The sequence below is a fragment of the Hipposideros armiger genome, unplaced genomic scaffold (assembly GCF_001890085.2).
Source record: "Hipposideros armiger isolate ML-2016 unplaced genomic scaffold, ASM189008v1 scaffold_413, whole genome shotgun sequence".
Taxonomy (NCBI): Eukaryota; Metazoa; Chordata; class Mammalia; order Chiroptera; family Hipposideridae; genus Hipposideros; species Hipposideros armiger.
Genome location: NW_017731763.1, coordinates 1,515,723 through 1,538,003, shown reverse-complemented (window position 1 = coordinate 1,538,003; position 22,281 = coordinate 1,515,723). Strand labels below are relative to the sequence as shown.

General features: G+C 35.2%; 1 protein-coding gene across 2 annotated transcripts in view; it reads right to left on the bottom strand.

Annotated features, from left to right (window-relative positions):
• The window catches only part of LOC109394155 (regulating synaptic membrane exocytosis protein 1-like), a 213,392-nt gene that overhangs the window by 117,874 nt on the left and 73,237 nt on the right, over positions 1-22,281 (bottom strand). The window contains exon 2 of one of the 2 annotated variants that reach the window (XM_019663979.1): positions 7,675-7,755. The exons of the other annotated variant lie outside the window; for it this stretch is intronic. Within the exon in view, the coding sequence (XP_019519524.1) occupies positions 7,675-7,755 (81 nt within the window). The remainder of the gene's footprint in view (positions 1-7,674; positions 7,756-22,281) is intronic. 2 annotated transcript variants of the gene reach the window in all.

Sequence of the window (22,281 nt, the reverse complement as noted above, 5' to 3'; positions counted from 1 at the left end):
GACAAGACTGAGAAAAAAAACCTGCAGAATGTCAGGAGGAGAACACACCACATGGCTCAGGATGGGCAGAGGGGCAAGATCAAGAAAAAAACAAATAAAAGCAGACTAGATTCCAGTATTCATAGAGTCTCTCCCAGGCTTTTGAGAGGAACCATTGTATTCATGATGGAAGTATGTCTGAGGTGGTGACAGTCTGCCAATGGGTTGCCCAATTTTCTGTGTTATTCATGGAACTTTTGTAATCCACTAACACAGCAAGACATGGGGCTCTGGGCATTAGTCCACACAGCCTAAGATCATGTCTGACATGCACAGCTTAGAGACATTGTGAAATAATGACAAGGGCTTCTATCCAACTGTTTACAACTTCAAAGAACTCTTGTCTAATCTTTTATCTAGTGTAAGATATAATTTTGATGTTAAATATGTGATTTTTAAAATGAGAAACCATATTTTCAAGTATAAAGATATGTCTATTTCCCATATTACTATGGAAAAAATAAACATATTAAAATATATTTTTCTCAGTTATATTTTTGTTTCTCAAGGTCGGCTGTTTTAAAATTAGGTTAAATATAAGTCACCACATTTAAATTCATTCTTGTTCCATACATGTTGGTTCTAGGAAGTCCCCGTGTTATATAATTAAATTTGTACAAAACTGTTGTTGCTAAAAAAGCCATGCCCTTGAGATCTGAAAAACTATGTCTATTAAAATAAAACTTTGGATGCAACCTCCCTGTCAATTCAAAGCTGACTCATCTCAAACTGTGAAGAAGGGGAAAAGAAGAGTATGTGTGAAACACAAGCCCATGTCAAAAGCCTCAATGCAGATGGTACTCAATGATCCAGTCCAGGATGTGAAGTACCATTGTACAGAAAGATCATTTCTAGAAAAGAGGAAGTAGATAGGACAAGACAGAATGGCAAAGTAAAATCCTGAGACTAAATAATTTGAATTTTTACCTGGAACCTAAATTCATTTTTTGTTAAATAAATGAAATTGATAATCAATTACAGGACTTACAAACAACTGACTAACAAAAGAAAAATAACCATAAACACCATATCAAAGCTAATTTTTCAATATTTTGAAGGTAATTAGAGAAACCCAAATCAAAGGATCTCAACAGTATTAAAGAACTCGTACAGGGTCTTTCAGAAACTTTCTTTCTGATTAGCTCTTTACCTATACTGAACCAAAATTCTGAAGTTACACTGGTGATTTTTATATGATGAAACTGGTCATATATGCAAACACACACACACACACACACACACACACACACAGAGCTGCTTATTTTCTAGGAATTAGAAATCAAAGGTGTCAGTAACCCTAAATCATGAATGGTTGAAGAGTTATATCAAATTCACTTTTGACTGTAAGTTTTTATGAAGATGTGGAATTTCATATGATATACTTGCCTAAACGTTGAAACAAGACAGAACTTAAATAATTAAAGCCTTCCCGCAAAAAAAAAAAAAAAAAAGCTGATGGCTCCACTTGTGAATTCTACCAAACATTTGAAGAAAAATTTACAATTTTTTTCTTTTTTACAAACTCTTCCTAAATAGAATAGTAGGGAATACTTCCAATTCATTCTATGAGGCTAGTATTACCCTCATACTAAAATCAGACAGAGACATCGTACAAAAACTATAGACCAATATCTCATAAATATATACACAAAAACATCAAAAACACTAGCATATCAAATAATGCAACAGATAAAATGGATAACTAAGTGGAGTTTAGCCCAGAAATACAAGATTGATTCAATACATGAAAATCAAAGCAGTACACCATACTAACAGAATAAAGGAAAAAAAACATATCATCATCTCAATGGATACAGAAAAAGCATTTGATAAAATTCAACACCCTTTCATAATATGAATACTCAACATACTAGAAATAGAAAGAAAACTTCCTAAACCTGATAAAGAACATCTACTATAACCCCACAACTGATAACATATTTAATGTGGGAAGACCGAAATCTTTACCTCCATGATCAGAAGCAAGACACGTATGCCTGCTTGCACCACTTTTTGACAACTGGATAGCCTCATGCAAAAGAAGGAAACTGGACCCCTACCTCACACCATATATAAAAAGTAACTCAACATGGATCAAAGACCTAAATATGAGAGCTAAAACTATAAAGCTCTTAGAAGAAAACCTAAGGGCAAAGCTTTATGACCTTGGATTTGGCAACAGTTTCTTAGGTATGACACCAAAACCACAAGTAACCAAAGGAAAAAGAGATGAACTGGACTTCATCAAAATTAAAAAAAAAAATTGTGATTCAAGGTACTATCAAGAAAATAAATGACAACTCACTAAATGGAAAAACTATTTGTAAATCTTTTATCTGACAAGGATAGAGTATCCATTACATATAAAGAATTCCTACAACTCAACAATAAAAAGACAAATAACCTAATTAAAAAAGAACGAAAGGTTTTTATTAATACTTCTCCAAAGAAGCAATACAAAAAACCAATGAACACATGAAAATATGCTCAACATCATTATTCATTAGAGAAATACAAATGAAAATCATAATATAACCATTCATACATTTCACACCCACAAGGACAGCTATAAAAAAAAGACTGACAATAAAAAGTGTTGTCATGGATGCAGAAAAATTGGATCCTCTTACATTGTTCATAGGAATGCAAAATGGAGCAGCTGCTTTGAATTACAGTTTGACAGTTCCTAAAATATGTAAACATACAGTTATCATATGACCCAGCAATTTCATTCCTAGGTTTATACTCAAGATAACTGAGAACATATGTCCACTCAAAACTTTGTACATAAATGTTAAATGCAGCTTTACATATCATAGCATAAAAAATTGGAAAGAACCCAAATGCCAATTAAATGATGGATGGATGGATAAACAAAAAAGTGATATATACATATAATAGAATATTATTCAGCAATAAAAGGAATAAGGTACTGAAGCATGCTATAACATGGATGAATCTTGAAACTATTATACTAAATGGTTAAAACCAGACATCCATAGTCACTTATTGTATGATTCCATTTATATTAAATGTTCAGAATTGGCAAATCCATAGAGACAGAAAGTAGATTAGCAGTTGCTAGGAGCTGGGTTTTGAGGGGAATTTGGGAATGACAGCAAATGGATATTAGGTTTCTTTTTTAGGGTGATCAAAATGTTCTGAAATTACATAGTGGTGATGGTTGCACAATTTTGTGAAAAACACTTTAAAAAGGTGAATTGTATGCATGGTATGTGAATTATATCTTAATTTTTAGAAGCAGGCAATCACCAACAAAAAAACAAAGCAAAACAAAAAAGACAAAACGGAACTATGATCTATGTACCTCTCTGGATTCAGTTTATTCATAATAATGTCACCTTCCACAGTAATACAAAAGTTATTTGCCTAAGCATAGTTCATATTTGGCTATATATTCTTTTTCTGGGTTTTTACTTTCAAATGCCAACTTTACCAGTTCTAGTTTGGCCAACCATCCCAATTTTCCCAGGACTAAGGAATGTTTCCAGGACCTGGGACTTTCAGGACTACAACATAGAAAGCTCCAGGAAAACTGAGACAAGCTCGTCTCAAATCTATCTGCCCATCTCCTAGCGCTACTTATTCCCACGAACATCCATGACTGACACTGATGAGTAGACAAGAGTTTCTCAGACTTTTAAAAATTCATGATCACTTTGAAAAACACAAAACCCCATAATATTCTGTCAAATTTCAAAATACAGTATTAAAAGTAAAAACATGTGTTGTGTATTTTCTCCAAATTTGACAAGTATCCTATTCTTCAGATTCTCATACAGCACTTCCTGGCTCCTTTCTCTCTCTCTCTCACACACCATGCCCACACTCACCCCCCCAACACACACACACACANCACACACACACACACACACACACACACACACACACACACACATAAACTCCCAATTACCCACACAACCACACACACACACTCATAGGCTCCAGCAATGAGTACATGCTTTAAATTATGCCAGCATAACCTGATATTTCTGGGCCTCAGAGAAACTGTTCTCTTTTTCTGGAATTCTGTATACCAAATTTGCCAACCTCCTGAACTAGTCATCCTTCAAATTTCATATTAACTATTGCAGGCTCCGTAAATCTTTCCCTGACCATACCAACACCAAACAGAATAAATCATTTTCTCTTTTTTAACATACTTTCAGTGTTGCACTTATCACATAGTATAATTTATTGGATTATGTAACTGCAGCACCCAACTTGAGAGGGAACTATTAAGACAGGAATTCTATCTTATTTATCTATGCATCTTATTCCTGGGAAATAGCATGCATACAACTCAATTCGTTGAACTCCACTAATACATTTGATATATTTATTACTTTGATTAAGTGATGACAACTTATATAGCATGCTTAAAATATGACTGAGTGACAGTTTTAATAATAACTGACAAATAATCTTTGGATGGTTTATATACACAGTTATAAAAAATACAAATTACATTGACATGTGTATCCATCAATCTAGACTTGCAAAAAAAAATGTACCAAGTAACACAAGCACAGCCACCTTACTTCCTGTTTTTCTACTTACCACTCTATACCTCTTTGCATACTCAGTCAAGTGTTTTGAAAAAGGCATGTGCTACCACCGTCTCCTTTTCCAGACTTCTCAGCTCCCCCTTACACCTATAGAAATAGAGTATTTCCACCCACTTATATATTAAATCTGCTATGACAAATGCCACCATCTATATGACCAAACCCAAAGGACGTTTTTAGTCTCTGAAGTTATTTATTAATTTTCTGCTGCATTTGATATTCTTGGGCATTCCCTTTCGGCCCTCTATTACCTTGGCTTCTGGCCCTCCCACTTCTTTAACCACTATTTCTCAGTTGAGTTGAGGGATCCTCTTCCTTTACCCATTTCTTAAACATTGGTTTTACCTAGGACTCTCTCTGGTATATCTTTTGTCTAACTATATACCCTTTGGTGATGTCATCTACTTTCCCAGTTAACTGAGTGCTTCAGGTTCACATACCCAGGTTGGACCTTGGATAACACACAGGTACCATGAAATCATCCTATCAAAATCTGAATTCCTCACTGCCCACCTCAACCGAGGCCTGGTTTGATTCTTTAGTTTCACTTCTCACCCAAACCATTGATATGAAAATCCCCCAAACTCTTTCCTTACAAACCATATTCAACTGACACTCAAGCACTGTGTATTTGACATCTTACTCAACTCTTGAAATGTTTCCTTACCACATCCTCTGTTACTCTTATAGATCAAGATTTTATCATCTTTCTCTTGACTATTACAATAGCCTATTAATTGATTTGCTTGTCTCTAGTTTTGCTCATATCACATTGATAGTCCATTTTTTCCACTTCTGCCAAAGTAATACATATTTTATATATACACACATATACACCTATAATGAAAATCTGACTAACCCACTCTCCTAATTAAAACCCATTCTCACAACCATACAAGTCAATGTAGTGTTTATTGAATTTATTTTTCACCCAGTTATCATATACAGAAATCTAAATTCATCCTACAATACTAATCCAGATGCATTCATATATTTTCTTTTTAGTCTATTCAAAATTAAAAAGAAACAAAAAAACTAGCCTCAATTGATTTTCAGATCCACTAATAGGTTATGACTTGCAAATTTAGAAACACTGACCTACATACTAGAGCCCCTCTTTAATCACCCCCTACCACCAATTTATTGCTGCCTCTTCTTATCAACCTAGAAAGGCACTATGTGGCTATAAAGAGCTCAATTGATGCACATCACTTTCTAGGGAGAATCAGTAGAAATAAAGAATTACATGCAAATTTTAAATTCTTCAAGTCCCCTCAAGTCCACTAGTTAGTTAGAAAAGTATAGAGCGAGCAGAGGGATTGTCAGAAAGGAGAATTAAAAGGACTAGTGTACTCTAGGCCACTATACTCAGAGGGGCCACCAGGAAAGTTCCACTAGGTACAAGGTAAGCTACAACAGATTCCCACAGCTTTAAGTCTATGGAAAATAAAAATAAAATAAGACAAGAAAATTGATCTAAAGTCTTGTTGGAAGGATGACAATTGCTGCTTCAGATCCAAAAATTCCAACTTAAATAGTTTTTAGAATGAGTGGGACCAGTTCAAATGGAATCTCAATATGTGGCACATGGCATATTTTAAAATAAAAACGAATTCCTCAAAGAATTTTCCCAGAAATTGCTTGAATCCTAATATAACTAAAAAGTTTTCCAATACCTAGAACATTAGAAAGTGAGGATCATAAGTTTTCTATGAATTATCAAAAAAAGTTCCATCATTAGAAAAATGGCTTTACAGTAAGAACATTTACAGAAATAAATATGGCAACATCATTAAGAATACTTTCAGCTGTGTACTTTTTTTCAATGTAATTATAAATCATTTTTACTATGGTTAAATAAAAAATTATTTTTATTCCTTGAAAAGTACTGATTAAATGTAGAATGATATTCAATGATATTCGAGTATACTTATTGAGATAAAATCTATAACCCATCTTTTGAGCTACTTGAAATTTGTTTATCAAAATGTTATATCTTAAAACATAGTTTTAAATTATTTGTGACTATATGTGATACACAAAATATGAGCATTTAAATGTTTTATTTAATTTCAGTCTTTGCCAATGCTAATAAAAACTTGTCCCAGCAAAAGTACTACAAAAATTTGCTTTTCTTCTTATAGCTTTTTTACAATTATATCACTTTATTTTGGTTTTGCTTCAAAGAATTCTCAGATAGCTAAAGAAATCTATTAAAAAATTGCACATTTCTTAGGACACATTTCTTCAAAGATTTTGCTGAAAACCTTAGCAGGAGGCATTTCCCCAGTAGTAACTACTTGACCTACAACGGTTATGCTAAGAGTGTTGTCGCTGCTGAGCATGTTTAATTTTTAAAGGAACGTTTAATTTTTGTTACCAAGACCATAACTCTTCTCAGAAGATTGACTATATCCTGCTACTCTTCGGAACTGTAAAGCTGTCTACATTTTATCTCATCAAAAATCCACATTCGCACCTCAGAGGTTACTTATTTGGGTTCTTCTCTACCTCCTGCTATCCTCTGAGGTTGGCCATTGAACTCTTCCCTAGCATCTACACTTGAGGTTGCAATAAAAACCAACTAGGTGGGCAATCTGCTCTTTCAGGTTGCCCATTACCTTTAAATAAATAGTGCGAAGGTGGGGTAATGTACTACCTATGCATTTCCCCTACTTTTACTCTCCTCCCCTCTCTGTACCTTGCCTCCCTACTTGCCTAAATTCTTGATCTCCAACATACACATACATTCCAAATGCAAAGTATAAATTTTCTGCCACCCTAGAGCTCCCTCAAAACATGTCCCTTTCCTTTAATTAGTTTTATGCTTCCAATATGGCATTAGAAACACCACTTAACTAAGACACATAATACAGAGCTCGTGTTTACAGATAATTTTATCCAATTCAATAGTAGCCTTTTTATTACACATACACCAGAGTAGCTAGAGTATCTACTCCCACATGCAATGTGAATTAATCAATCTGTAACCAGTGATCTGTGTAAGAGACGACATTTCAGTCAATAAAACCAATGCCATACTCACGGTGAAGGTTGATGGGGCTGGTTTTCAGCATTTCTTGGTGTTTTGCAGGCAGCAGGCTTCGCCATGTCCCTGACAACACACCTGGGGCGCATGATAGACAGCACAACGCACTATTAATTATAACAAGGGTAGAACAAATCTGGAAATTAAACACGGCACTGAAAACACAGTCTAAGGAAAAACCTTTGCAAGCCCCCTCAATATTTATCTGGAGGCCCTGGAAAAGCCCTCAGAGCTGGAAATCCTTGACTCGGGCTTCTGAGAACTCAGTTACACTCAAACAAAAATCTGTGCTAGCTTCTGTATTTGATTTTCCTTTTTAGCACCAATAAAATGATAGTCAGCAGCTCTCCCCATGGAAGAAATGCTACTGAAAACTTTGGCCTTACCATCTGAAGACATCTAAAAGCTTTAAAAATAGGAACAGCTGTGTTGATATGCTGAAAGATGAGCAGGATTTTCTGTGGCATTGGCTATTTTACCAAAAGGTATGGACTCCTGTTTCATGCCAGTCATCACAACATAGGTCTTTCTTTTTATGCAAAAGGAGATCAGAGGGGTTTCAAGGGAGCCTCACATTCAAAATCCCCTTCGAGCTAAGAAAAGGGGAAAAGTTAGAAGAAAATGTTTGTATGTAAAGTATGTGTGTGTGCATGTGTGTGTGCATGTGTGCGTGCATGGGTGTATGTGTGTAAAATAGAGAAGATACCTCCACATTGTGAAAAAAAATAGCGCCTTAAGTCCTCCATCACAGAATGAATAAATACAGAGGGTGGATGATATAACAGAACTCCAAAGGGCAGGAGGAGGACACACTCTCACCCTCATGTCATGGGGACTTAAGAGCATCGGAGAGATTCATTGGCAGAAATCAGAAAACACTCCCACGTGAGGCTGTACTTGAATGGCTCAAATATTCCTTCACTACAAAAGCTTCAAAACAAATATTTATTTAAATAGGGATGCCATGGTTATAAAGCTGAGACCCCCACATCTTAGACTTTGGCAAAATGAAACACCCCATAGGATCCAGGATTCTCAAACATGAATCTGATTCTTAACTTTTATGGAGGCTCATTGGAGGTTTGACTACACTGCTTATAGTTAAGGCCAGTCATGTTATTCCAGAAGTGGATTACTGGTGAGGTAGTGGCAGGTAAACTTTTCCCAGAGCTAAATGCTGCATGGCAAAATTCTCCACTTCTGAAAGAAATGATACAGGGAAACATGGACACAAAGCACAGAAACGTGCGCACACACACACACACACACTGCTCATTCCAAACAAGGTCAAGTAAGACTTAGGAATCAAATGTAACGTGACAAGAAAAGAAAATGGTGCCATTTCAAAGCCTCCCTCCTGGGGTAAGTTAAGAAATTAAAAAATGCTAAACTCTGAATGGCTTAGTCAAGAGATGTAAGTCAAAAACATGTACAAGAGCCACAAGGCCCTCTGATTTGTTCCAGTTTTATGGGAGGAGAGGGCCACTCAGGCATCAGGATTAAGAAAACGTTTAAGAAGGCAGTTGTTAGGGAGAAGGAATATCCTAGGATTTCTGAACACTGAAATTTGAATCTAACTTACACTGAGTACAATGCCCAGGAAGTTAAATTTCATAGCACTGGAAAAATCTTTTGCAATTTTCATTCAACTAAAAATAGCACATACAGCATATTTAATCTACATGTACTGGTTTGTGAAAATATAGGAAATATCACCAACTTTGGAAAAAATTTTGAAGAATTATATCTGTGAGAAACCATATGCAACCTTCTATCTTAGTTCATTTCTTTTTTCCCCTAAAGTTTCAGGTATTTATACAAAGCTTCGAAATAAAAACTATGTGCCACTTAATTCCAGTTTTCCTTAAATAGGCTTTTAAGTGACTCTTTTCTAATAAATGTGGAATATCAGCCAGCACTCAGGTAGGTTTATAAAAACCACATTTATTATTTTTTTTTCTGAGTGAAAGAGCATGTCTGTGTAGGAAAACTCCCGTCTTATCTAAAGTACCCAGTGGTTTTGGTTTAAAATTACAAAACTGACACCTGCTTCTCCCTGCACATATTACAGAATCTTCCAAACGAAAACTTTATTTAAACTTCTGAACTTTAAAGTTCTATCATATAATGAAAATAAACACAGCAATACTCTAAAACAATATATTTAGAATTAATTTGAATATACTGAATTTAAATATATTTATTTAAATGAATTAATATGGTTTAATTTTTTAAAAACAACATATTTTTTCATACTAACATATATCCTGACCATGACCAAAGTGATATAACTAGCTGCTGAATCTTAGTTTTTGGGGAGAACACTTTTTTTTCAAGTTGCTAATTATTCACCCAATTTGAAGGGGCTCTAAACAATGGTAATATATGTGCCTACATTTTCTAATTTGACTTCTTTTCAGCTGAAATATCTTCTTGATATAAGAAAGAAAAGGTAAAGTAAAACAGCCTACATTCAGCTAGATACACAAAAAAACATAATATACTCATTTTTGTTAGCCTGCATGGATTAACATAATCTCTAAAATTATAATTGAATTGTTATGTCTGGCATAGCACAATTTGGAGGGATAAACTGTAATAGTTTTGACAGTTCTAATGCATAAAAATTGTTTAGGCCCAGCACTTTCCATTATCTCCCATGCATTAAAGTTATTATAACAAGATAGACCCTTCATACTCTAAGAAACACAACAATGATGTTTAGCATCTTGCCGCTATTAAGGGTCTTCCTCTACATATTATTTATTCCTTCAGCCAGACATCAGGAGGCTGGAAATGATGCCACAATGCCGACTTCCTAGACTTAAAATGGATTGAGAGATTAGGAGTTCAAGGGGTGTAACCTCTTATTCTTTTCAAAGTCTTTAATTACTCAGAGATTTATCAGACATGGACTCTTAACAGTCTTCAAACTGCTTGTGAGCAGTCCCTCATCACTCAAGCATCACTGAAGATTTATGCAAATGAGACATTCCACTACCACCTCAGGGGAATGCTGCTGTCTCCACCCTGAGTGCGGCTGAGTTTTATGAATGAATGTAATCAATGCGATGAATGGCTGCCAACTGCCCACTCAACCACTTCTACTCTTCCTGCACTTACAGGAGAAACTAACATTGCCACAAGCCTGCCAATGAGGCTATGGTAAGGCTTCCATCTCACCAAACAGGAACTAAGTATACATCCAGATAACTTACAGTATGTAAATTAAAAATCATAATTGGCTCCAAAAAAAATTTACATAATTACTTTCTCTCTTTGAGTTTCCATTTTGGTGCCTGCAATCACTAGCAGCAACCACCACTCCTCAGGCCCCACAGAAAAAGAAGAGAAAAAAAACACTATTTTATGAAACTTTATCTCAATTTGAACTTAAAATCATTTTATTTTTTGTGACTAATATCAGGAAACTAGTTACTGTGCACTAAGCTGACAAATAGATTATGACATGTTTACATTTTTGTTCTCAATCTTTTGGTTTCTGAGTTTTACTGAAGCTTCTCCTATCATCTATGGAGACAGCAATTACGTCCAAACCGTACTAGGGGAAAAAAGTGTATTTGTGCTTACTCCTCAAATGTTATTGTACTATTCTACATTAGTCACAAGAGACCCTTAGGGACAGTTAAAATAACATAAGGTTAAGAGACTTAAACATTTTTCAAATATACAATTCTCTGATTTGCTGACCACTGATATAAAATACATAGACACAAGAAAAAACAGACATGAAGAAACCTCAAGAGTTCTGTAGCCAGCTCTTCTCTTCTAAACCTCAGATTCAGGACGTCAAGCTACTCTTCCACATGTCATTCACCAAAAGTACCTAAAATTGATGCAAAATTCCTGTCCCCAGCTCAGTCAATCCTCTTAACTCCCAACATCCAACTGCCTCATCAACATTTTCACTTGGATTTCTTCTAACAGACCTCTCAAAATCAACATTTCCAAAATGGAATTCTTAATCCCACCCCCTCAAACCTGATCTTCCAGCAGCCATCTCCATCTAGGCTGAATTGCAAATAAATTTCGCTAGCTGTTCAGCTACAAACTTTAGACTTGACTCCTCTTTTCTCTCACACTGGCATCCAATCCACCAGTTTGGTTCTGCTATCCAATTATGTGCCCTATCTGTCCATGTCTCACCTCCTGCACTACTGCCATGCTGTCCTGAGCCAGCATCACCTGATACTTGGATTCCCATGGACTTTTAACCTCTTGCCACACATTTATGTTTATCATCTTCCTGGAGCTTATTCACAAAACAACAGCCAGAGTGACTCTTTTGAAAGACAAATCCGACCATGATTCCTTGGCTCAAAATCTTGCAATGGCTCCCTCCCCAGTTTACCCGCCTACAATGCCAGAGTCCTCAGACTATAATCTGGTCTCCCATAATGCTCAGAGTTCATCACCTATGGCTGCCTCCCTCTCCCCTTGCTCGCTCTGCTCCAGACACACTGGCCTCCTCTCTGGTCTTCCTCAGTCACACCAAGCATGATCTTGCACCAACCCGTCCTTGTGTCTGGAATGTTCTTCCCTGATACTGGTATAACTAACCCCCTTACCTCTTTCAAGTGTTTGCTCAAAGGTCAGTTTTTGATGGTTCCTACTCTGATTATCCTACTTACTAACGTACTCTGCTCCCTCTCCCTCAATCACAGCTATATACTTCCCATATCCTTTGCCTTGCTCTACTACTTCCTAAAATGTATTGCCTCCTATTGTTGAAATACGAGCTGCTCAAGAAGGGAGATCTCTGGTTCACTGATATATTGCAAGAGCTTAGAACAGTGCCTAACATACTAGTCACTCACTAAATATTTGTTAAAGGAATGAATAATATAAAAACGACAAAAAGCTGTAGAGTTCAAGCTTGAGTAACTAATTGCACATGCTAAAATTGAGTGATTTAGAATAGACTGTAGGTAACACCTTTGTGTAAGATTACAGCATATTTTTATAACATATTTACAAACTATAATTCATGGCCAACAAGTCTTATGATTTGAATAACTCTACTAAATTTGTTTTTATGTGGTTTGACTAAGACTCATTCTGTTTCTGAGCAAGACAAAAAGTATTTGTCAGCATATGACTTATTTAGTGGAAAACACTCTTTAATGTCAAGTAATTTCTTTGAACCAGTGAGATATTAGTTAACATCTACTGTACTGATATTTTATCAAATGAAACTTTAAAATAACTGTATAAAAAGCAATTTCTTAACAGTAAAGACAGAAAATCCCTTTTTGTTCTGATTTTTGTAAACAGGGTAGGGAAAAAAGAACTTCTGTTTATTCAACACCTATTAGATACCAAATTGTACACAGCATATCTCATTTAGTCTTCACACTATCCTGCATGGAGATATGATTGTCTACTTGACAGGTGAAGAAAATGCAAATCTAAGAGATCACATTATTTTTCCAATTATAAATTTTAAGAGGCCATGATTTGTATCAAGGGTCTATTTGGCATCAAAGTAATGTCTATTCCATCATTACAAAAAGACTCCTGACATTAATCTTGAAACATGAAAGGAAACTAATAAAAATCAATCATGAAGTTGCAAAGTCCAGTTCCTCAGATATGTTTCAATACCACTGATTTCATAATATAGGTACATTGTTGAACCTATTCAAAAAACCCCATATAATTGAGTGTTCTTTAAATATTATTCAAGACAATATTCTCCAAATGTAACAGCAGAACAATGATAATAGCAGGATGTCCAGTTGGTTAAATTAGAAATGTAGAGTGACCTTAAGACCAATGGAAATGCCACAAAATGTGAAATGCGGGACAGGTCATCAAAAATAGAAAATGTGTTTATTTAAGAAAAAGAATCATGAAAGCTGAAAAGATTTTTCAAGTTCATTTACAAGACAAATACAATTGTTAAAAATCACTTCAAATATATTTTTCCAAAGGTTGTCTTCAAAAGGGATCCTCTTATCTCCATTTACAAATGCTAAAAAAATAAATGCTGGAAATAGTATTTTAAAAAATTAGTTTTTTTAAAATTGCATTCATGTCAATTTAACAGTAAACAAATGAATATGATAACTGTTACCCATGAGATGAAGATGGGACAATGAAATTCTACGCTGTAAGAGGAAGATGGACCTGGGTAATTTGAAAAGCCAGTTGTGCTGATCATAAATAATCAGGGCCTGTCATACCTCTGATGTGCATTTGGGGAGCCCTCAGGAGCTATCAATACATAAAACTAATTAGTATTTTAAAAACACATTGAGGACAGGCAAAGTAGGTTCTAATTATAAGAAAAGGGAAACCAGTGGTTCATTGTTCACAATGAATAATGAGGGCTGCTGAACCTCCCCTAAAGAGGCCAGGAAGTTATTCACAGAACCAGACAAAAAAGTATAGGATTCTAAAATAAAGGTGATAACAAGATAAAGATTCATTACGGAGATTAATGGGTGATGTTAAATTTTGGAAAAACAAATTTTTCAACGACTGATAAGAAAGAAAATAATAGGTAAGAAGTCAAATCCCTGGTCCTCTGGACGATTCGCACCTGCCCTGTTTATCATCCCTTATGTCTCCAGCATGCTAATAGGCTCGGTTCTACAAGGTCCTAATATTGTTTCCAGTGTTTCAGCAATGTGATTAATTAACCTCTTTTTATCCAAGCTACTATTTTCTGTTAACGCAATTAGTTTCTTTTTCCATTCACCAATTCTTGAAATATCTTACATACCTATGGATTTATATCTGCTACTATCCCCTACACAATGTCCCTTTTACATTTTTCTACTTACTAACCTGTATGCATTCTTCAAAAGCCATCTGCTATCTGCAAAATACAATACAACTTGAGAAAAATCAAGAGAACCAGAGATTCCCTGCCACTAAACTTGCAACAGAGAACGTCTGTTCATTTCGTAGAGGGGGGAAATCTATCAAGTAGAAAGTAAGGAATTTCCAGAGGGAGGAAACAATCAATATAGTCAATGCAGCAGAGGCATCAACTACGATGAGGTCTGAAATCATGTTATGAACTCTCCAAGAGTAAAAAGAGATGGAGCTAAAGTGGAATTGTAGTGGGTTGGTGGGGAAAGGAGTAATGTAGAAAATAGAGACAGAGTTTGTAGACAATTGCTACAGTAGACAATGCTGATTTGGGAAAAGACGGGTGTAAAAGGGAAGATGGTCTTCTTTTATACTTATGGGTGCAATTCCAGGTGAGAGAATTAGCCTTAGGAAAGGGAGAAGTTAAAGGTACAGGGGAGGGGAGAAGGGAGGAGAAGGCCCGGGAGGGGAAGGAAGAATAGAAGAAGGAGAGGTCAGGTGTTTAGTGAGGAAGACAAGCTGCTCAGGAGATGGAGAGGGATGGCATGAAACACAGGTAGGGGCTTAGTTCCCAAAATGTCACCTATCATTTGACCATAACTGCCGGACCTCCATTTTTTCCCCAAAGATATTCTTGCAGGACAATGCTCCATGAGATTCATTTGGGAAAGTTCTGAAAAGCGAAAATCACCTCTCCACCTCTCCTCATATTTCTAACTCCTAGAAGCAGAAACTTGCTCAAAATGTCTTCCCCACTCCTACCTGTGTCAGGGTAGGGAGGAATCTGGAGGGAGCTTTCTCCTTCCAATCATCATCCACTAATAGTTATGTTTTCACTAGTGAGAAGGGTTACCGTGTCTTAAAAGCAAAAGTAAGGACAGTGTCCTCTTCTGATTGCTGAGTGCAAGAATAGAGGGATCCCTTTGCACTTCTTGAGTGTCCGGCTTCCCTGCAGTAAGCACCCCCGCTGGGCAGACCTGGGTGGGGCAGACTCTGACTTGTTATTAACTCCATCTACTTCTCTTTCGCACTTGCCCAAAGCTATTCAAGCTAGTTACGGAAATGCAGTGGAAGTCTGCTCAGAAGTCATAGTCTTAGATTTAGAATGAATTAAAAAAAAACAACAATAACAAAAAATCACCTAGGAATGACAATCCGCAGCAACTAGAGTGAACATCAGAAAAACTAAATGATATCTAATTTTCTCTAGCAAGGGAAAAATATAGTGTTGGTCAGTATATTCAACCTGTTTTGTTCCTCTGGCAGCCATGACAGTTCTTCTGTGTGGAACATATCACCATGGGCTCTAGTTTGCACACATAAAACTCCCATCTATTTCTTTTCCACTAATGAAAATACAGTAATACCTTGGTTTGCAAGCATAATTTGTTCCGGAAACAAACTACTCGTATTGCAAGACATCGCTCATTTACCACGTTAAAATGTGTTAGAAATGTTTGCTTGTTTTGCGGAACACTTGCAAACCACGTTGCTCGCAATCTAAAGTTTTACTGTATATTAGTTTGGGGATGGGTGGAAAAGGTGAAGAGGAATACAGTCAATAATATTGTTATAATTTTGCATGGTGGCAGATGATTACTAGACTTATTATGGTGATCACGTTGTATGGAGAATCACTATATTGTGCACCTGAAACTGATATAATATTGTATATCAATTATACTTAAAAAAAAAGAAAACATATCAGTCTAGAAATGAGTGAGTATATTAGTATCATTGGGATAATCTTGGAACTAACATACGGTTATCTTAAAGAGGAAATTGTTTAGAGCCTTTAGTACTTAAATTTTATTAATAAATAGTTTTTAATACTCTTCAAAGCTAACTTATGTGCCTTACAACTTAATGGGAACCACTGTTGTAAAGTACTGGCTCTGTCCCAGGCCAAGCTAAGTGTGGTCTCTCCATCATAAACAATCACTGACTTGAACAAGTGAGATGAAAGGGACTGTTTAGTCAGCAATAGCAGCACCAAGTTAAACAGGAATATTAACACTCTCACTGAGAATCATATAAACTAAAAATTGTCTTAATTCACAGTTTAAGCAATTTAGCAAAACAAGATGAATTTCAAGAGACATAAACATATTTAGACATGAAAACTACACAATAGCAAAACAGAAAAATAACAGTGAATAATACCAGCTAAAATCTCTGAGTACCCATGGTGGGCTAGGACCTGTACTAAGAATCCTACATGTCTTTAGTCATGTCATCTGGTCATATGTCATATATTGTACTTGGTGCTACCTAAGTTACAAACTTATTTGTGAAATACCACACTATCTTCTTAGAAGCACAATGCATCATTTCAAAAATTACATGATATCTGTGAAACACTGTTTTCAGCAAATAAATTATTTCTTTGTCATTCAAGTTTTAACACGAAGCACACAATTGTAATGGAATATTTCAAGTTTTAAGCAACTGACATCGCCTTGCCACATTTGAGTGTTATAGAAGAAGAATAGATAGTTGTCAGATAATGGTTATCTACAGTCTAAATATCCAGAGTAAAGAACGCAATTTGGTAGTCAGAGGGATGAATAGTATCTGTAAAGATTATTGTCAGAGCTTTTTTACAACTAACGATTTTTCGGCTTTTTATTTGTAACACAAAACCACAGCTCTTTGAATAATGATTTTAGGGTAGTTTTATGTATCTAAATATGCCTTTTCTCCACAAGCATTCTGTCTCCTTCCTCATCGGGGAGCCAGATAGCTAAATAAATATCTACTAGAGGTCCATAATAGTTCCTTGGTGGGATTTAAGTGGATTTTAAATAGATAAAATAAAATGGAAAAATGAAACTCGGAAAAGCATTAATGAAATTCCAGGCATTGCTTTCAATTAATTGTAACTATTTTCTCAACTGATCACCTGCCTAGAAAGTTAGAGAAAAACTGGAGCCAATCAGATATGAAAATGTATTATATGTGGACTATGACTTGTGCATAAATATTAAAGTGCTATATAAGAAATATATATTATTCACTTTTTATTGTAAATGAAATATTTATTTTGTCAAGAGGCCACAATGCATCTTTTACCTAAAATATGACAAAAGAATGAAACCAAATCATTCTGACACTTCTATAGGGACTTTAATACCTGAATATCATCGCTTCTTTGTTTTAATTTTTTTGTGTGTATTTAGAGAAAAACAAACAAAAAAAATCTTGTAAATAAATTATTTTTATCTTCTTCATCCAAATTGATAAAAATATGAGCAGATCATTAGGAAAATACTGAGGAAAGGTATGATATTTAGAAAGATAATCCAATGAATAGGACTTCTTACTCATCACTGACAAAAGTAAAAATTTTCCAAGCCCTCTGCTTTCCCTCTTGATTTTAGAAGACTGTCATTCTTGTGGCTTCAAATAAGCTGAAGGTTTCCTGAATTGTCATTCAGACTTCACCCTCTATTATCTATCAGGTCTTAAATCTGTGTCTACCTTAGAGCCCTCCTAACAACTGAGCTGAAACAGACTAACATACTGAATTTAATAGTCCTCCTCCTCTCAAGCTTAAACACCTCCTAAATTCTACAGAGTAGTCAATTAAACCTTCCCATTGCTGATGTTCACAATCTTGATGGCACTATGACCTCTCACTCTCTGTAATGGCCAATAAGTCATTGAGCCCTCTGGCTATTCCTGTAAAGGATCTTGAAACTGCTCTTTCTTATTTATATCTACTACTTCCGAATTCATTTTCTCTCTTCAATGAACTAGTGGAATATTCTTCCTCACGCTCCAGTTTTCTTCTATTCACAGATTTACAAAAGGGCTTCAATTCACATTGTCCACCATATCAAATATGTACACAGCTCTCTAGTTTCAGGGTATTTCATCTACAAATTCCCTTACTCACTAATCGCTTCCTCTGAATTCCTACCATAGCCCATTTCCCAAGTCAGATAAATATATCTCAAAATTTTAGAATATCATTTTTATCTCCATTCCATATTCCATTTGTCTTATTTAAAATCATCTGCCTCTTTTTCCCTCTCCATTAATTTTTAGTCCTCTCAAAATTCAACTCAAATGTACTAAACTCCAGGAAGCCCTCTATGCTAAGAACGCTCATTAATCCTTCACCAGTATCTTCTAAAAAATCAGTCCTTATATAGGCATGAGAGACTTAGTTTAATAGCTACAGCTCAAGTACTGGGAAGAAGTTCAAAAATGTCTGCTTTGGAAATAGGACACAAAATGGAAGCATGTTCCAAAGCCCTGGCTGGGAAGCCCCGATGATTATGTTGTTGTCATCAATGAACAAATACAGGACACATGCTCTGTGCCATGCACCATGCCAAGTGCTGTGATCACAACCTGAAAGCAAGTCAGTAGGTTCATCAATACTAATAATAATAGCCTACATTTATTGAGCATTTATTATGCATGGACTCTTTCAAGCTCTTGATATGCATTAACTCATTTGATCCTCACAACTTCATGTGGTAGGCAGGTTAAATAACCTACCTAAAATGATGTAGCATTTACAAAGCCCTATTTTATGTAAATTGCAAATATTAGTTCTACAAGTTGAATCTATTACATACCATTTTATTTCCTGAAATTACTTAAATTTTTTTTAATATAAAAATTCATTAACTTCAAACACAAGTAATAACAAGATTAAGTGTAGGAATCTAGATTCATAATGCAATAAAGTCTGCCTGTTTTCTCCCAAATATGTTAAATATAAAGTATATTTATTTTGAAAAATGAAATTCTATAGTCTACTATACGTTTAAGGTACATATATACTGCCATGTCACTTAGTATTCTCAAATACAATAACTTAAATTACATTGTCACATATAACGAATGTTCACCTTGCTTTTCATCATCACTTGCAGAGTCCCAGCTAGGTCACTACTGGGATTTACTTGGTATATAGGCCTCTTATTACAGGCCCATGGATGTAGAAACACATTAGGAGTTTTCAAGCTCTAAGACTGAAATTTGTCACCCCTTCCATCCAAGTCACTAACTTCTTCTCTAGCATTCACACTACTGCTGTAGGCAAACCTAAAGCCACAAAGATGCACTAACCTTAAGATGGCTAATTCTAGTGTTAAAGAGTTCTGACTATTGGAATATGGCTTTTTAAATGTTTCCTGAAATCTGCTTCTATGTACTGTAACTTCCACACATGGGTCCTAACAGCCCTTGAAAAGCTCTACGGAACAAGTCTGTTGCCTTTTTAAAAGACCACCTCTTTATATACTTGAATTCTGCGGTCCTGCGTCCCTTTCATCCTCTTGTCACTTCTCTTTCTTATCAGTCCCTTGATTATCTCTCATTAGGCATGTGTTTCAGACACCTGCCCACTCTAGCTGCACTTCTGTGGGTTAACAACGCTCTGAAAAAATTGACTCCCTTTGTTGTATAATATTTTCACTCTAGGTCCACAGGAATGAATACAAACTCAAATTGTACAACCCTCTACAATAGCCAGGTCATAGAAAAAGGCCAACTGACAGAAATGATATGCAGGGGAAATGATCGGAGTGGCTTCCGAACTTGGTCATACATCAGAATCATCTAAAGAGCTTTCTCAGAGGAAAAATTCCTTGGGTCCCAGCCCAGATCTACACAGCTGGAGTGTAGGCCCAGGGATTTTCATGTGATTAGCTTCCCTGGGTGATTCTAATATGTCCTGGCAGGGGTTTGGGAACTGCTGATAAAGAATGAGCCATTCATTCACTTCACTGGACGGTCTGCGTCCTTTCCTTGGAAGAAGCTAAACCACAAGAAGCCTCCATAACTTTGACCACATTCTCATAGTCCCTCATAAAATAGCTTTCCCTGAACTGAATTTTAATGTTTAACTGCCCTCAGCTTTACAGCAGATCGATACAAGAAATAGCTATAGGAAGCTGGTTTCTGCCTTTACTGCAAAATACTGGTGAAGTCACTGTCTATTACATCAGTTTGAACCCTTTCTATAATACTCCACATTCATTTCGCTATTGTTTTTTTCAAAATTTAGCACCAAGAATGCGGTCATCCTTGTTTAGTAAAAATAACTATCATGATGTCTTTTGGTCAGGGTTCCAGGGAAGTTCAGAAAAAATACTTAAAGCTTATCATAATAACTCTGCTGATAGGGTAAGCATGTTTATAATCTCATTTTTTTCCCTTGGTTTTAAGTTTAAATTTCTATTTTACCAATGCTTTATGTGGAAACCCTTTTGAGACAAGCAAAAGAGAATCATAGAAAAAAAGAAAAAAGTCAAAATGTTATTTTACAGGAAAAAATTAGAAGATGCAATTTTTCTTAAGTTTGAAAAATGTAATGTCTTACAGAGCATGCATGGGCACTTAGTACACATACAATAAATAATAATATTATGATGATGAGAACTCACTAAATTTGAAATGTTATATAAAGTCAGCATTTCAGAAGGAATGTTTCATGGAAACATTCCATAGGAATTAAGTAAATGCTATCACACAGAAAGGAAATGGTTTCATAGTCAAATCAATTAGGGAAATAAGTTAAGCAGGTTGAGCAGGTTTTTTTTACTGCATAAATTTTTAGAATCTTCAAAATGCTAGTGTTCATTGTTCACCTCTGAAACAGAAGCATAATATGAAACATTTTCGAAACAATAGCTTTCAGTTTGGGAAAAGATGAAACGATGCTTAATAATTGCAACATAGGATACATATATTCTCCAAGGAATATAATAAATGCTTGGTAAATTATTCGATAACATAGAATAGCAAATATGACACTTAACTTTGGTAGGAAATACTTTCAATTGGCCACCTCCTAGTAGTCTAAAAGCATTACTATGTTCACCTGAACATAGGCAACTGCCTCACGTTTGGTCCACAGAATAAATATATCATCAAACTCTTAGAAAGTTCATCTTCCAAGTAAGTTAGTTTTAGAGTACATATTTTCTCCATTCTTATATATTAATTTCACAGGGAGATGACACACAGAAGTTACTTAACACTTTCATGACTAAACATTCAATATAAACTCACCAAAGGGACATATTTTGACTTAAACCAGCAATTCTTTGTGCAAAGCCTATACTTTTTGTTTGTTGGTTGGTTGGTTTTTTACACAGCTGGCAATAAATATGTTTATGTAAACTTTAAAAACAGTAACTTAAAAAGGCATAGAAATCCTAATGTCCTTTGCAAATTTTAAGTTAGATGTATAGGGTATAAAAATAATCATTGCAGTAGGTAGACTATATCTGTCACCCTAGTATTGGAGAGGAAATATTACACTTAATATTTTTACGTTCATACATATATTTTATATATTTATTTTTCAGGCAAATAATGGTATATCATATTTTTCCTATAGAAAAATTTAAGGGTCAATGAGACATTTATTCTGAAACCACATATTTACCTTACTGAAAAGTTTTCTATGTTTTCTTTCATATATAAAATTAAGTACTAAATCAACCAAAAATATGTGACATTGGCAAGGCTGTCTTTATCTATTCAAATCACCCATAATTTTATTGCTATGTAACTCAAGATGACCCCCTTACTTTGAAAACACTATTTTGGGTTTTGACACTAAATAGTTAAAAGTTACTTATCCTTCACCAGTGATAAAAATGTAAATATTTGACCTTATCAAAATTTTAAAAATTACCCCCAAAATACACCATTAAAATTATAAACATGCAAGTCACAGACTGGTAGTAACTATTTGCATTTTACATATATATTTATATACACATATATATGTATATA